A 16748-nucleotide genomic window follows, 5' to 3' on the forward strand; every position below is an offset into this window, starting at 1 on the left:
AGACGTATGGGAACCTTAACTTAGATAATATTTTCGGAGTCACGATTTTGGTGAAGTAACTGTCGAGTGGCGCTCTCGCTGGCCAATACTTATTTGCTCACTGAAAGCGGGAATAGGTTTCACAGCTCTATTGGCAAAACTGAGTAAATTTTAGGTCCTCGACACACGATACAAACAATACATTGAACATCGACAACGTATACCCAACGACCACATACTGCCCCTTTCTTTGTAGTGAAATATCAGACTCATCTAATGAATTTTATTGCTGATGTGAATGCAGACCAACTGCTACTTCATAACCAAGATATCGCTCAAAGAATACTGTAGATGTGAAACCCTTGTTTAGGTCAGTTGATTATCGATTATGCTAGCTTCTTATATGTAAGAAGGATTGGGAGTTCGTGAATGTTCTTAATGACATCGACTTCCGAAAGCTCATAGATTCATCCTGCCGAAATGATATGAATTCCAGCTAAACCCAGGACTCCGAACGTTGCTGTTGCTATAGTCTATGTTCAGCCCATTTGGAATTTATCCCGCTCTGATGGTTTAGATGCATAATTCGTTACATATACTTTGCTCGTGAAAGATACATCTTAGAAAAGCTTACGATTTGCATGAAGACTTTCGAGAGTTGACACTGTTTCATTTAACAGTTGTATTCCTGAAAACACATAAAAACTGGCTCCGATCATTCAAATCATTGCACACTTTCCCAAACGTCAATGCTCACTTTACACCCGGTCAGTGGGGTGTAACTAAATTTAGTTGTACTAGGCGTCATAATCTGCAGTAGTTCTGATAGTGGACTTCGCAGATTACAGATTCTATACCTATATTATGTCACTTGATTCTACTTTTAACTAATCTGAGAATCTTTTTGAGCCCTTGTCAAATTCAGTATCACGCATGATCTAACGTGAGAAATTTAGATGTAATTTAATCGAGGATTGTTTGCGCAATGCGCACTTCATATATCAAGGGCCGTATTTATAACTTCTTAGGACCATTGTGTCATATATATTATTCCGTTTGGCCTCGATGTATAATATCATCTGCAAATTATTGATCGCAATGGCTACGAAACCTCCATACCATCTTCGTTTTTTAAGTGCTGCGGTCTTGCAGATGCGAATATGAAATCGTAGGGTAATTCCACTTTTATGAAAAGCGCCAAATATTACCTAATTTGGTCTGCATATCAGGAAATCGTAGGGAAGAAAGCTCATGATAAAATATTTGAGTGAAGCATTGAATCATTCGTTTTACATGCAACTTACATATCGAAAGAAACAAAGCACAATTTCTGCCATCTGCATGGTGACATGATTCATGTTCACAGGCAGGGTTTTCAATACACACCGTTTTAATTCCAGGTAGCGCATTACTTACGTTTCTCGTCAACCGAACTCAAGCGTTCTAGCTCCTCCGCTAATCGACGATCCTCTAAAATACAATTTGGTCGAACAAAGTATCGATTGAATCCAAGAATTTAATAGTACAGACTCCTTGAACAGCCATATTTTTCATATTGTTTCCTGAAGTATGAAATGTTAGTCTTATCGACTGAGCAGTATTTTCTATTGCATTTCGATAAGCTTTCAAGTACCTCGTGAGGGTGTATGTCTTGCAAATAATCGCATGATAATTGCTGCACATGCACAGTCAATGACGGAGTTGCCATTATAGGACAATCAGGTTTCCTCTTTTAGTTGTGGCAACACTTGATATGCTGTATGATAACCAGAGGTGGTCAGTAATGAAGTACTTCTACTTTTTCGAAGTATTCGAGTAGTTTTCCTCTATTTCTGGTACTTACTCAAGTAGATTTTTTTCGCTACTCCTACTTATACTTCGTAATATTTTGTGAACTACTTACTTACTTTTCGCTATTTTCAGTTTGTCAAGTAGAAGTAGTTTAATCGCCCAAAAAGAAAGATAGGCTAATTCATTTCGGAGCTGTTTTCAAATAGTAGGCCCTGCCAACATTTAATTTTCATAAAAGTCATCCAATACCCAGAATTTTCGTTGCGCTTCGCGCTCAGTAGATATGGACGGCAGATATATATTAACGAAAGTATCGGTGAATATAATTTAGATACCGGGTTGGTTCCGTTCACACCGCATGGTCATGTCGCCTATACGAAATACTTCATCACAATAAGTATGGCCGCTCATCAAGTTTGAAACTATCGTTTCGCAATTTAGCAATAACATATTATACCTAGCAGCCCATGACGTGTCTTTATCTGAAAAAGTGGAGCTTGACTATTTAAACGTTAGACCTGCTTTAGCTGACCATTTTCGAAGCATATTGGACAAAAGGCATGAAATATATTTTCCGGTTTTTAGAAGTAGTAATTGTATTTTTCTTTCAAATACGAGTAGTATACGTAGAGTTCTAATTATAGTGTAATAGTGTTAAAGCCGCATCCGACACAATTTCTCCGTATTGCTCTTCGACTGATCTAGAGGCCTTAAAATATGGGGGAGGACGCCATACCATGATATTCTATAAAATGGGGTGTTCGAGTAAACAAAGAATAAATGAATCAAGCTCTCTACCCCTTTCGCGTAGCTCCATTTGCAGCTTTTGACAGTCCATGCCAACGAATTGCGATCGTTTTCACAACTATTTACTTACTTGAGTAGATTTAAAGTCGGTCAATTCTACTTCTACTTCAAGTGGGTTGACGTTGCTCATGAAAGAGGTACTTCTACTCGTACTTGAGTAGATTTTTTCGTCGCTACTTTTACTTCTACTTTAGTAGCTTTCTTGACCACTTTGACTACCTCTGATGGTAACATGTATTTCCGTAGCATGCATTCATATATTAAAAAGCTCAAACGGCGAGTATACATGCCTTATTTCACATCCCTTCGTGTTGGAATTGTACAGCGTTCAGTAATATGACCTGATAGTATCAGTGACCTCATTTAGTCCGATCCAGACGGGTCATTTTACCTTCAGAAATTGTCATTTAATATACTTCGCAATAACATCACGCAAATCAGTTTATGTAATTGATATCGCCGTTCAGGCGAGCAGAAACTAATACCGCGACATTCACACAGCGATATCGGCGAGCAATACTCGTTGGGACAGATTGATTATACGTGAAATGTTTTTGAGTAGTATACTCACGACTTGGAACGATGTCCTCCAACTTCGAAATCCTTTCTGGTAATGATCGTGCAACTGGAAACGAAATATATTTTCAGTTCAAAGTAATAATGTCAGCAATGTTTGATAGAAACATTACCTGCACTGATATTTTTGTTTGCTCCCTCCAAATCTCTTACTTGTAGTCTCAAGATCGCGATTTCTGACGAAAGATGGAACAATTTAGTAACAGAACACCGGATTACAGCACGAACCGGTAGTCATTTTGTACGATCTACACGTATTACCTTAACATCGATTATATCACGTCAATATGGGTTGCAACCCCGTACAGACTTAGAAATTTCTGCTCATATACCAATTGGTGCATTAAATACAGGTAAGGGCTATTCAAAATGTTGAACTCATCGCACTATTTCAGGCCTTGGAAAATCCCGCACTCAATATCCTGTCTGGAAGTGGAAGGCCGGTCCAATGGCTTTAGTAGAGGCACGAGGAGGTCAGTAGCCAAGTACGTTTAGTTACCGAGGTGCCTAAGTAAGTTTTGCTAGCTCGCTACTTCTCAAGTGGTTCTGTGGATATTTCCACTTCTAATTTAGGATACTTTACTTTGTCGATAGTCTTCGAAACCAAACCACTCACAATTCTTCTTTATAGACTTCGTCAAGTACAAGGTAGCATTACATGCATATGGATAAACTTTATCGCATATTGTCCAATGGGATCAATTCAATACATAGCCAATATGATTGTAACAGACTCTATCTTCGAAAATTAATAATTGTATCATCGTTATTATAAATCAGTGGTGCTTAACCTTTTTTTCTTGCAGCGTCCTCTTTCTAAAATTGCCTGGGTCTAGCGATCATCCCACCCTCAAAAATAGGGATGTTAGTAAAAATACTGGGTACGAGTTCGAAGTACGGCCGGTCTTTTCGGGTCTCGGTCTTTTCGATTTGAAGTTGTCAGTTTCATCAAATTAGTGAACAGTCGTTTGAAATATTAACTCCCGAAGTATTTTCCGTAATATTTCCACATTTTATCCTGTGATATACATAACCACTATTCCAGAATAACTTCAAGATGACATGCTAGATAAAAATGACTAGGCTGGACGTGATATGTTCATTAACAATATGTTTCTTCATTATGGTGCCGTAAAAGTTGCAAACACACCAGAAGTGTCATCGGAAGCGCCATAGGCGTAAATTTCACATTAGCCTCCGTCTATCTTTGTGGAAATGGATATTTGGCGCTCGTAAATAACAAATCGAATACGCGGAAGCGGAAATACCGCTGCAAAATTAGCTTTGAAATAATAAAAATCTACTGAATTTCTACATAAATAGCATAATGTTTTGTTCAAGAAAAGCCGCTTCGTTACTGTTCATCACAAGCCCACAGTTCATATTTGCACAAGACAGATGACGGTCGCACCATAATTGAGTCAAATTTGAACTAAAACTTGAGGGGGTCCGCGAGGGTCCGTCACCGTCAAAAAGGTGTGCGCGGAGCCAAAAAGGCTGAGAATCACTAATCTGGGTAATCATTTTGACGAAAAAGCTTCAAAGCATCTTCAATGTACAAAGGGCTCTCGCTCTTAAAAGTGGTACAGTGCCTCTTTCTTCGATTCTGACTCGCTGTTCGCTGCGGGATAAAATACCTAGATTTCGAATCATTTTGTGGAAAATAACCCGAGGTAACGTGATGAGAGTATTTTAACGGGCTATTCGTGATCTAAAATTACGGGCAATTAATTTTATATGAATTATAATAATCCACTGCACACATGTAAACATGTTGCAAACATCATCGGCACATATTACGACAAATGATCACGAAAAATTTCGAGATTCGACTGATTTTGTCGAAGGTTAATTTGCAATGAAAACTCAGGGATATATAGAACTGATGTTCCAATATGTAATCATATATCCCTACTATACACCCTCTAGTGCAACGCCATTTTTCTGCAGCGCCCCCTGAGTCCAGCGCCCCAATATCGCCCTTGAGCGTTCCCGCCCCTTCAACATCCAAATCGCCCCCTGAGGGGGGGGGGGGCGCTGGCGACAAGGGTAAGAAACACTGCTATGAATAAAATCCAAGACAGGAACGTCAAACTCGATTCTGGTCGCACGTGGGATTCACTGAGCGCTTACGGATTGTACTAGTCACATCTATGCGTCCAACGTGAGTTAGCAACCGAATTGGCAAATGTAATGATAGACGGGTTATTAATGATTATAAACCACTGACACAATGTCCACAGCCTACTGTTGACGACGAGAGGTCGACATATTTCTATCATTCCTCAGTTTCAGCTGGGTTACGGCGTTGTCACTGCGTATGCGTTTTGCGGATTACAAAGATCTAACTGTAACCGTAGACAAGATAATTAAATGGCTTTTGAACCAAGTCATCACACTAAAGGAAGTGGGAAATTTTCCGAAATTCCTTCACCATAGCTGACATACTTAGACAGACAAAATTGCTTTGTGAGTACATTTTGAATGAGAAGTTTTCTGGCAGTGCACATTATTAAGATAGACTTGGTATCAGTTGAAAATCCCTATTATAGCTTTACCGGAATAATCATCCAGCTGTTCTCTAGATTTGATAATAGTTCAATTCGAGGTATAACTAACCATCATTACACTTATCTTCCATCTTTCGTATTCTTTCCACCCAGTTGTCAGCTTCTGTAATATAAAAATGTATAAGTGTTAGGTGAAACATACATGGGCCACTGAACGGATGTTGCCCCTATGAACTGAATTATCCATTTATCTTGTAGTGGTCTACGAAAAGGAAGTGCCCACAAAATTTCACACTCGTGAATAAAACAAAATTTGATTTTGGAATGTATTGACACAATTTTAAAATTTCTTGAATTTCATATTGTCGAAGCTAAACGACTTCCCAGTGCTATGTTCTGCGTATCGTTCCAACGAACAGTACATGGTCGTGTTCGGTATAGAAACCATATGATAATTCAGAAGTTCCGGTTCGCAAACGAACATTAGTAACTTTTACCATTTGTATTCATTCGTTAAGTACGCGAAGGCTATCGTAATCATTACATGACGATACCAAATATCCTTGGATTTCAACTCTCTAACATTCGCGTCGTCGCGATGGCCGCTTGAAAGGAAATTGAAGGAACGACTATAAGAGAAACAACGCTACGTCATGAACTATACATATTTTAAGGTAATTCTGCTTGTCATATCACCCGATTTCAAATGAGAACACTTTATACCCTAGACAGTGCGGCGTACCTGACTTATTTATTACCCTTATTCCGACTTGCTGTCATATTTTTAAAACTCTTAACTGTGATGGCACATCGTTCATCACCTCAGAAGAATCCCATACGATAACGCAATGATTGGCTGTGATTGCGGGACGCTTACTGGCGCAAAGTGAATTTAGATCTAATATAATTTTTCAAGCGAGTTGTTAAAACAATGCGGAAAAGGCATCGTTATGACTGAAATCTTACGAATTTAACCAGGTGTTCTCTGATGGCTGAATATTAATTCTAAAATATAGACCTACTATAGATTTACGTTTCGATGTAAAAGGATTTACCTTTCATAACACTGCTATGCAATGCCTAATTACCGAAGCAAAATTATAGGTGGTTCGATCATGATTTTGCGAATGCCGACTAGGGGTCCAAATAGTAAGATGTCACAATCTAAAATAATATTCCTATAGAGATATGTACGTTCATTTGTTCGAAATTGACATCGTCACTTTAGATAACAACGAATAAAGCGAAACCGTCATTTTGGTGCTTCGCACCATACCCTCTATACTCACGCTCGGCATTTCGACTTTCCCGCAAAGTTGCAATTTTCCGACTTAAATTGTGATTCTCTATGTTCATCAAAGATATGCTTTCCTTCAAATCCGCGAAGGCTGAGAATAATTATTACCATTCAGACAGTAAAACATCTATTCAAGGCAAGGTATAGATTTGCCAGTTTCTCAATTAGCTTCGCTTAGGTCCGTACTCCATGTGTAGGTACGGCTATGTTATAGTTATGGCCCGCGGACTGCCTGGAAGAAACATCAAAGTTATACTAACCTTGTCTTGTAAGTGTAATATGAGTCGCCAGGCCGGCAGCTAAAATGACTGTGATTAATATCAAGCCAGCGATGGATCCTTTGGTGTTGTTCTCCATTTTCGGATGACTTCTCACGTGATGTATTATGGATCGTCCGATTTAGTTCATAACAAGAATTCAGCAACTAGCTCGCGGACCGGTAAAACTATAAAACAATTGTGGCGGACTTATGAACCTTCAAAATCAGAATGAACTCTGAATTTCATTACGAGAAATCTATGCAACTCATATGAAATATTGGAAACTTGTAATGCTGCCTTTTTCGATATTAGATATCAGTACGTAGTCATACGGAACTTTCTGCACTATCTTCATTATGATTGTTCGGAATCCTTCAAAACAAATGCGACCTTGCTGTTTGCCTCTTTGACACTGACACTTGTGACTGAATTGTCCTGTCGTAATTTAACTATGTTTAACGCGAAGGAATAACTTCATATTGTTAATATATTCACTAAAAGCTTTTCGACTGACTCTCTCGCGTTATTCTGAAGTTCTGTACCCCAAATGGCTTGTTTAACTAAGCTATCTTAAATGTCTCAGGACACTCTTAACGAAAAGAATCTGTCTTCGCACTAAATGGGCCGAAAGGGGTGATACACGAGTACAGGCCCTAACTCAGAATTATATCGCGGTCATAAATCCTACGTGACTATGTGCATATCTTCTATCGTTCTTATATGTGCAATTATTCATGCAGAATATGAATTATAATTCCTTACTCGATTTACGTCGCGGTATATGTCTGTGGTAGGTACTAAATTCGTGTGCCATGAGTGTATATTCCCACCCATATATCAGGCGTGGTCGACGGGTGGAAATACATACCCATTTCGATGAGATTGTAGGTTACACATATAATTTGTCTGAAACGACTTGAAAGGCAGACTCGTACAACAATTCCACCATTGTGACGTACTCGTAAGAAGGCCGCATGAACTCTTACTTCAAACTCCAAACTCTAAAATTCATTTAAAATGTACATTTCGTAAAAGTAATAGGTAATGGACAAACGTCCTATCACAAAATGCATTTAGAAATATAGATAGGAAGTTTCAACATCTTTGGCGGGTCGGCAAGAAACTTTCCTCGGGCTTGCAGAGATCTTCGGACAGAAGGTTGAAAACCACTGTTTTAAAATCACTGCATTTTAGTGATTTACAATATATCTACCACGGATCGCTACCACCTTGAACACCAGGTTATTGACTATCACGTAATATGCTGCAAACGCATATATCTGTCAACTGTCAATGTCTTACCAGACGTACTTCTGCGACCGCCCTCTATATAGTTTCACAATTTTCCGAACATGACGGCGAATTACGCAAGACAAATATGAATCCATCTTAAGGCCCTTCTACAAAGCGATTGTGCCTTGGCCTGACTACATTTGTCTTGTCCGTTAGTTGTTTCGACTCAGGATATTATTTACCTTTCGACGGAGGAAGCTTAATTTCATGTGGCGTGCAAAGACGGTAGCACCCATTATGTTGCTTTTCTGGAATCACAAATGAATTGATGGTTTACGGTAAAAGCTGGTCCATATTATAAATTTAAGTCGTTGTTACACATGTCAACTGGCACTTCGAAAAATCTATCCAAAATAAACATTTTTTGCAATAAAACGTCAGCTGATTGAAAATGTCGTGCCTCCAGTATCGTCAAAAGATGCCACCAGCCTCTAGCTTCGAGGAATATTCCTGATTTGGGTCAATATGAGCAACCAAGCAGAATTATACATGTTACATGTTATATTACGCAAGATGCAAACGATCACAATTGCCGAGTCATCATAGCTCATTGTTGATCTATGATTAAGCCAGACAGCAACCATTGTGACATTATAACTTGCTGACAGCGTATTTCTATGTTAGGGAATATCCAATGACGTATTTCCGGGACTGTTAGGTTCGAAGGGTCATAGATTAGTTAATCGATCGAGAAAGCATGGATCACCAGGATCTCACCTTCGCCAGATGCCACCTCATTATGCCGCTTGCTTTTTAAATTCTCTCCTTTACTTTTCAATCCGTGCACACGCCTCTTTTTTTACATTGCCTAGGCCAAATTCGGTATCACATTTCAAAGACTACTCGAAGTAATTTCGACGCTTTCCTATCTTTTCGTTTTCTCTCAGTTTTGTGGTGTTTTGACATGATGAAAATATTATTATACTATAACTGATACCAACTAAAAATTGTCCTATTTTCAAACAGTAGGCCTACCAATATTTCAATTAGGCTCGTGCCGCCAGCCAAAACGTAGCAATACCGACGGACGAAGTCCTATACGATTCAGCAGCGTTAGTCAATAGACTGTTCCGTCCTGTTTTCGTCCAGTAGGGTGTCCTGTCGGACTATATTCGACCTGCGAGTCGGTGACCATTGGAATAAAGTAATTTGAGGAATATTAGGGTCGTCATTTGATTTCTCATGGATTAATCCTTACTCACCATAACGATTTATTGGTTGATCGCTTGTGTCACGGATGGCAATAAGCCCTTTAGTTGCGGATATTGCTACTGAAAAACCATCATGCCCTTCCTTCTTGTGATACTCATCACTATTTCCAGAGAGGAAGAGAGAGAGAGAGAGAAAGAGAAAGAGAGAAAGAGAGAAAGAGAGAGAGAGAGAGAAATAGAGAAAGAGAGAAAGAGAGGAAGAGAGAAAGAGAGAAAGAGAGAAAGAGAGAAAGAGAGAAAGAGAGAGATAGAGAGAGATAGAGAGAGATAGAGAGAGAGAGAGAGAGAGAGAGAAAGAAAGAGAGAGAGAGAGAGAGAGAGAGAGAGACGGAGAGAATATGAGAGAGAATAACAGAGAGAGAGATATCAGATTTATTTTTAGCAGGTACTTAGACGATGGAGATGCGCTACGAACTTTAGGCAAGGTCATCCAGTCCAGTGCTTCCCAACCGATGGGTCGCGAACCTATTCCAGGTGGGCCGCGAAGATGTTGTGACTGTTACACTTTCGTATTCAATTTTCCAACTATTCCAGACACTTTATATTCCCAAGATTAGAAGAGTTAATGCACATTCCCCTCCTTCAAATTAAATTCTTTTGCGCCCATAAGCGCCACAAGCCACGTTGCCGTGCTCACAGTAATTCGTGAGCCAGATTTTCGTCACAGTCATATTAATTGGAGCGAGAAATACAACAGTGCGTTATTCTGTATGCGTCAAATTGAAATTTATTCTTTCTTCCAAAGGCTTTGCGAACGTTGATCGGGAAATGTAGCAATCCAGCCCGATTTGTCGTTATAATCAGCTAACAATTGCCGCCATGCAAGTTACTCGTAAACCCTTTGCGTTCGACGTAAAGATCAATGGCTGATTGGATGCGCGCTTTCTCGTCTGTTGTTGTTTGCGGTATTCATGGTGTTTTTGTTATACAATGGTCATTTACACTAGACCGATATCTTTTATTATGATTCCGCATCTGACGACTTGAAGCTCGGTCCACTTCCAGACTTTTTTAAAAACCGCGTAAGCAGATCGGATGGCGAGGAGCCTAGATAAGTGTTTCACGTCTGTAATCATCTGTTACATGCAGGACCTTAACTGTACCACCCAATCCCCCAATTGGTGCATCGAGCTTGAAGAGGGGCAAAAATTATCTCATTAATCAGCATAAATTAGGGAGCAGCCCTATTTGTTTGGAGAGTTATTGAACTTCTTTTAAATTTTCTTCGCGCATGGCGCGAATTGGCGTTGTTAGATGTCTTGATTTTTTTAGCGGTATACCAATATCCCTAATAGAATAATACGCATCATTTATCGAAATAGACCTTTCGGTGTCGGCCATTAGCGCGCCACGACACATCAAGACACGAAGTTTCGGCCAACATGCGACTCCACGAACTGTGCAGCCAAAACGGTTGACAGTTCGAAAACCTTTGCTGAAAAGGATCGAAACCTTCGGTATATGTATGCCGATTTGTCCATGGACTATATACGGTAGGCGCCTAAATGGCTGTCTCCCAATATAGCCGTCGCAAGAAATTCATAGTAGTTTATGTAATTGGCAATATCATTGAATGAATGACATCATGAATTCCGGAATATAGTCACGCTAGGCGCATCCAGATAACTGTAACACACTGACAACATAAAAACTGGCACCGACGAACAGTGGTTAAAACGTAAATTGTGAAAGCGCGTCTAGTGGGTCGCGAGATGAAATTTGGTTGAAAAGTGGGCCGCGAACTGAAAAAGGTTGAGAAGCACTGATCTAGTCTACTCTCTCTCCCATGCTATCCGCAAATGCTGGGTGCACAGCTGGATAGACGCGGATGCCAGTTTTGAAAAATTTGGACTGACCCGACTTAGGATTGAATCCACTCCCTACCGATCAAGAAGCCGGAGCATCACCATTACGCTATCTCGCCAGGTTGCTTATATATCCATCGTATGCGTGAAGATTGCGTCTCCTAATCTGTTTTTAAACGTTTTAGTGCCCTATCTGTTCGAGCATCACGTCTCTACTAAACTAACTTACAGCTATGTCCGTCTACGGAATACTGACCCACACTACACACAGTCATGTCTTCAGTTGCAAATGCGTTCTTAGAGAGTAGGAAATTCTCGTAAAGGGAAGTATTCCGAAAGTATGGTTTGTATGACTAAATTATTTCCTGTATAGGCCTATAAAAGTGAAACGTTAATTGAACATGAAGTCGGCAGAATCGGATTACGCAAATGCTATAATGTCTGTCGCCAAGATAACTACCGTTATGTCCAGCGTATCCTCACGATTACAAATCATTGCGCGTGCTTTTAGAACGCTTTCACTTGTATCAGTACACAAACTACTGCAAACTAGCAAAGCCATCATGCACATTCACACTTTTTGTGCTAATGAATACCACGCGGGCATGTGCACTTGCCGCTGGTCAAGAAAGGTACAGAAATAGCCTTGTTAGGCTTTTTGACTCTTGCACCACCCGTCTATACAATTACGGAAATGACGAACGCCAAGCGGGGAAGTCAGTCACGAATAGCAGTTTTACTGATGAGGGCTTTTGTCTAACCTGCCCGGGGTATGTACCCACAGCTACCGACCAAGAGGCCGAATTCCCAACCATTATGCTATCTCAATATCTCTTATTGAAAATCTCCAGCCTGTGTCGATGGAAATGTGGGAATATATGACATTAGAAAGAAGATATAATGAACACAAATTAAACAAAGAACAAGCTCTTAAACGTTATAACCTTTATCGCGTCTCTCATTGGCTGAAAGCATGAGCATGAGCAGTTGAGCACTGAACAGCGCACAAGTGAAGGATGATGGTACAGATAAGCACACTTTGAACTAAATCGCCTCGACTCATGTCATTTTGTCAACGTTCCGCTGAGGTCTCAATGAATACCAATATACGGAAATACAGCAGTCCAAAAATTGACGAACGTAAGAAGCCTGTCTGTTCAAGCAGCAGCACGAGGTTCCTTTGTTCGGCATTGTATTTTCGATCTCGACTTGCAATCATAACACGTCATCGTGCGCTTCTCGAATCCTCGATCAAAGTCAGCGCCAAGAAGCTGTAACCACGTGAACAGTGAACTACAAACACAATCCGCAATTTTGCATTATCAGATGTGTTATACATCGCGCTATTAGGCTTGTTATACCTTTTTTAACAGAGAATTAGAAATGACCAAGCTATCAGAAATGAACCGAGTTCGGGAAGCGAGTGGTACAGTTAGTTAAACACCATCGTCACGAAACCAATGGAAGTAATTTGGAAACCCGGTACAGACCACCTTCTATGTGTCTGTCTATGCTCCTCACCGTCGACCTCACTGCAACTGTGCACAGTGTGCAGTCCATTGAAAAGCTCACACACAATTCGGCAGAAACGACCACGATCGGGGCGAATGGGAGTAAGAGGAACGAACTGAAGATGACCGCATAAAGATTGTGAGACGTCCACAAGGTTACCATGCTAAGTTCTCATGAACATTATGAAATTCGTGTCGTAGTGCACTTAAGTCCTAAAACGCGATAAGCACCGCTGCGTCGTGACAATTTAAATACATGCATACATATGTGTGCGTTCCTCAATGCCCACGATGTTCTGCCACTGTATACTCGGATTCTTCCGAATAATCTTCACATATGTGTCCCTCCGTCTCTACGTAGCGATAGCTTGCCATATATGCGGTTTGGCAGTATATTCATATTCATAATCATAATATAAACTGCTGGGTGTAACATGGTAGTACAAAAAAGTAAAATACTGGACTGCTGTAGGCCGACTAACCCATTCGTATTTGTATGATGACCCTTGTTACATTGACTTGGGATTTACGTAATATTATGGCAATGCAACGGAATAATGTCGCTATTGCTATATGAGATAGTGAATTAACACGCGGTGTAAATTAAGATGGGTTCGAGTCCGACTGAGGTCGACTCTAGAGCAGTGCTCTCCAACCTTTTCCGTCGTGGTACACCCTTTTCACGTTTACTCAAAAGTCAAAACTCGTTCATCCTCGACCGCATAATGCACCGATTCCGTAGTGAGTCGCATTACGATGACACATATAGCAGGGGTGGGCAGACCTGCTGCATGCGCGATCCGCATATCGAAAACTCTGCAATCATTGCTGGCTTCTACAATGCAAACGGAAGATTCGTATTCACTATTGTTAGTCCGTAAATGATCTTGACCTGCGCTACTCTGATTAATTTATCAAGCTCATTGTAGAACACAATGATTTACAATTGATTGAGCACCAGCATGTATCATCGTTGCGGGTGGAACGTTTATGTGAACTCGATTCGAGAGTTCACTTGTCAAGTTCTAGCCATGTAGTGCCACCACCCCTAATTTTTTCAAACGTAAACCCTAAGGCAGGGGTGGGCAAACTACGGCCCGCGGTTGCATGCGGCCCGCAACACCGTTTTGTGCGGCCCTCCAAAGCCTAAATAAACGCTGTAAAAATATTGATAAAATGCGAAAAAAATAAAATTACTGTGAGTACTTGATTATATTTTTTCTCAATATATTTCAACATGATAACTATAATCTATATTCCTACCGTAGTATTTCCATAAAATTTAATTGATGACGCGATGGCCCAACCTCGCTACTCGTGTATTTCGAAAGCTTCCTATATTGCTAAACATCCCAGAAAGTGAATCGAAAATGACTTGAGTCGGACCACAAGTGTGATTATAGATTGGCAACACCAGTATGTTAAATACTTTTTGTGCTGCACTAGGATAAACCGATTCGCAAGTGTGTTAGATAGATTCGTTCTTTGTATGTGTAGAAGTATTTGTATTTATAATACTTATATATTGTAGAAGCGTATTTAAAGGTAACATGGTTATGATGCTGTCAGCGTTGCGTGTCCTTGGGTTAAACCCTAAGTACAATCAGCAAATCTATGAACAGATCGCTGCTTACAGACACACTCAAATTTACATCCAGTTCTAAGAATTGGGACAACCGACTTTCACCCATAATTTTGACAATGAGGACGACCAGCACATAAATTCTCGTCAATGTTTTTGAAGCGTGTACGTTATCATCAATTAAATGTTTGGCTAAATTATTTCCATGTTGTCGGTCACCATATAATCGAATAACAATATTGAATTTTGGCTTAGTACTCAATTTTATATAGTGCTGCCCGTGAATGGATACAAATGTTGAATGCGGCCCGCGAGCTAAAAAGTTAGCCCACCCCTGCCCTAAGGAAAGCAACAACACGGAACAATACGCATATCGTTATTATGTGATAATAATAATCCGATGAAGCCTCTCGAGCAAAATGACAATCATTAATGAGACACAATCAAAGTGTCAAAGAGCAGCATGCGGATTGCGAAGTCCCAGCTTGCCCACCCTCCAATATGACATACGGTCGCATTCCAGTAGAGAGCCGTCCGTGGCCATCTGGACGACAAATACTCATGTGAAATTGACTACTGGAAACTTCGCACCATGGAGAGCCCTTGTGGTGTTATGTGCCATCACTAATTTCTTGAGATCTTGCGTATAAAAGTTTCTAATTGTAGAAACAGAACATCCCTGCAGGCTTACCATATATAGGCCTAGACCACAATCGCGAGTATAAATGTCAATAAAAGCTGTCGGGATTCGGGTTCCAGTAGAATGAATTTCGTCGATGATTTTGGTACTATTGTACCAAAAATTATATTCATTCCCAGGCCATGTAATCAAATTAACCGGTAGATCGGCAGGAAGGACTGTCTTCGAAAAATTTAGGCACAAAATTAACGTTGATTCATCTTCCGGTTTTTGTTAATCACTTTGTTTTATGTTGTTGTTTCTTGACCTCCCATCGGGAATGACGGTATAGTCAAAATATATTAGAATCGCCCAATCGTACCAGAACAACCTGCATTCGTGAGACGCACACGATTCCAACCTGCTATTTATTTATCGGGAGCATCATTTTCCTCTGTGGTTCGCATTTGTACGGTGGGGCTCAGATTGCTAGGATACTATTATATTAAAAACGAAAAATCCAAGTCTCCCCGAATAGCGCTAAACGTGAAGAAAATTCTAAGGATGAATTAACACCTCTAAAAGATTTGGGAGCCAATTCGTAAATTCAAATTGCATTATGACGCCGGCGAACGCACGTTAATTTAATTATGTGCAGACGGCCGCAGAATTATGGACTTACGGCTGCATGCGACCTTACGTCCGCAAATTGGCCACTTCTTGCCAATCGAATAGGGATGAGCAAGGCTGCAACGTGTAGGAAATGCAAAATGCTAACCAGGGTTCTATGTTACATGACCACCATCTAACACGGCGGTTCTCAAATCGACCGCCGACACCTCCTGGCTATGCCCCTGCAAATATGTGCACTGCGCTATAAGCTTGTCGCAGGAAGTACGAATTCAAAATGTCTAAGCTGTCGCGGCGATTCCTCGAGAAACTATATAGAAAGATTTCGCAAACTGAACGGTGAGCACATGCTAACTACATCCTGCTCGACTTCAAGAGGAACCAATAAGCAGAGGTGGTCAGTAACGAAGTACTTCTACTTTCTGGAAGTACTCAAGTAGTTTTCCTCTACTTTTGGTACTTACTCAAGTAGATCTGATTTCTTCTATTTCTACTTCTACTTCGTAATATTTTGCGATCTACTTACTTACTTTTCGCTATTTTCAGTTTGTCAAGTAGAAGTAGTTCAAATCCGAATACAAAAGATAGCCTGAGGCATTTCGGAGCTGTTTTCACGGAGTACCAACATTTAATAGTCATAAAAGTCAAGTAAAGCACGAAATTTTTGTTGCACTTCTCGCACAGTAGTTATGGAGTGACAAATATGTTTGCACGAAAGTATCAGTGAATATAATTTAGGTACCGTATTGCTTGGTTCCGCTCACACCGCATTGTCGCCTAAATCAAATATTTCAACACAATAAATACGGCCCACTATAACGTTTGAAACTATCGTTTTGCAATCTAGCAATTACCTATCATATCGTAATCTAGCAGC

General features: G+C 40.2%; 3 protein-coding genes across 6 annotated transcripts in view; 1 reads left to right on the forward strand and 2 right to left on the reverse strand.

Moving 5' to 3' along the window:
- Positions 1 to 16748, reverse strand: part of LOC145436169 (uncharacterized) — a 121339-nt gene that overhangs the window by 43217 nt on the left and 61374 nt on the right. The gene's annotated exons all lie outside the window — the stretch shown is intronic.
- LOC145436173 (uncharacterized) overlaps positions 1 to 16748 on the forward strand; it is a 297258-nt gene that overhangs the window by 17313 nt on the left and 263197 nt on the right. The gene's annotated exons all lie outside the window — the stretch shown is intronic.
- Positions 1544 to 7447, reverse strand: LOC145436174 (uncharacterized). Its single transcript, XM_080313519.1, has 6 exons — positions 7221 to 7447; positions 6953 to 7051; positions 5773 to 5826; positions 3267 to 3329; positions 3149 to 3202; positions 1544 to 1735 (listed from the first exon to the last, which is right to left on the reverse strand). The coding sequence occupies exons 1-6, from the start codon at positions 7315 to 7317 to the stop codon at positions 1698 to 1700; spliced, it is 405 nt and encodes a 134-aa protein (XP_080169645.1). The 5' UTR covers positions 7318 to 7447; the 3' UTR covers positions 1544 to 1697.

This window comes from Botryllus schlosseri, chromosome 3, assembly GCF_051294905.1.
Source record: "Botryllus schlosseri isolate E-star chromosome 3, Bs_hap1, whole genome shotgun sequence".
In the NCBI taxonomy this organism is placed as follows: Eukaryota; Metazoa; Chordata; class Ascidiacea; order Stolidobranchia; family Styelidae; genus Botryllus; species Botryllus schlosseri.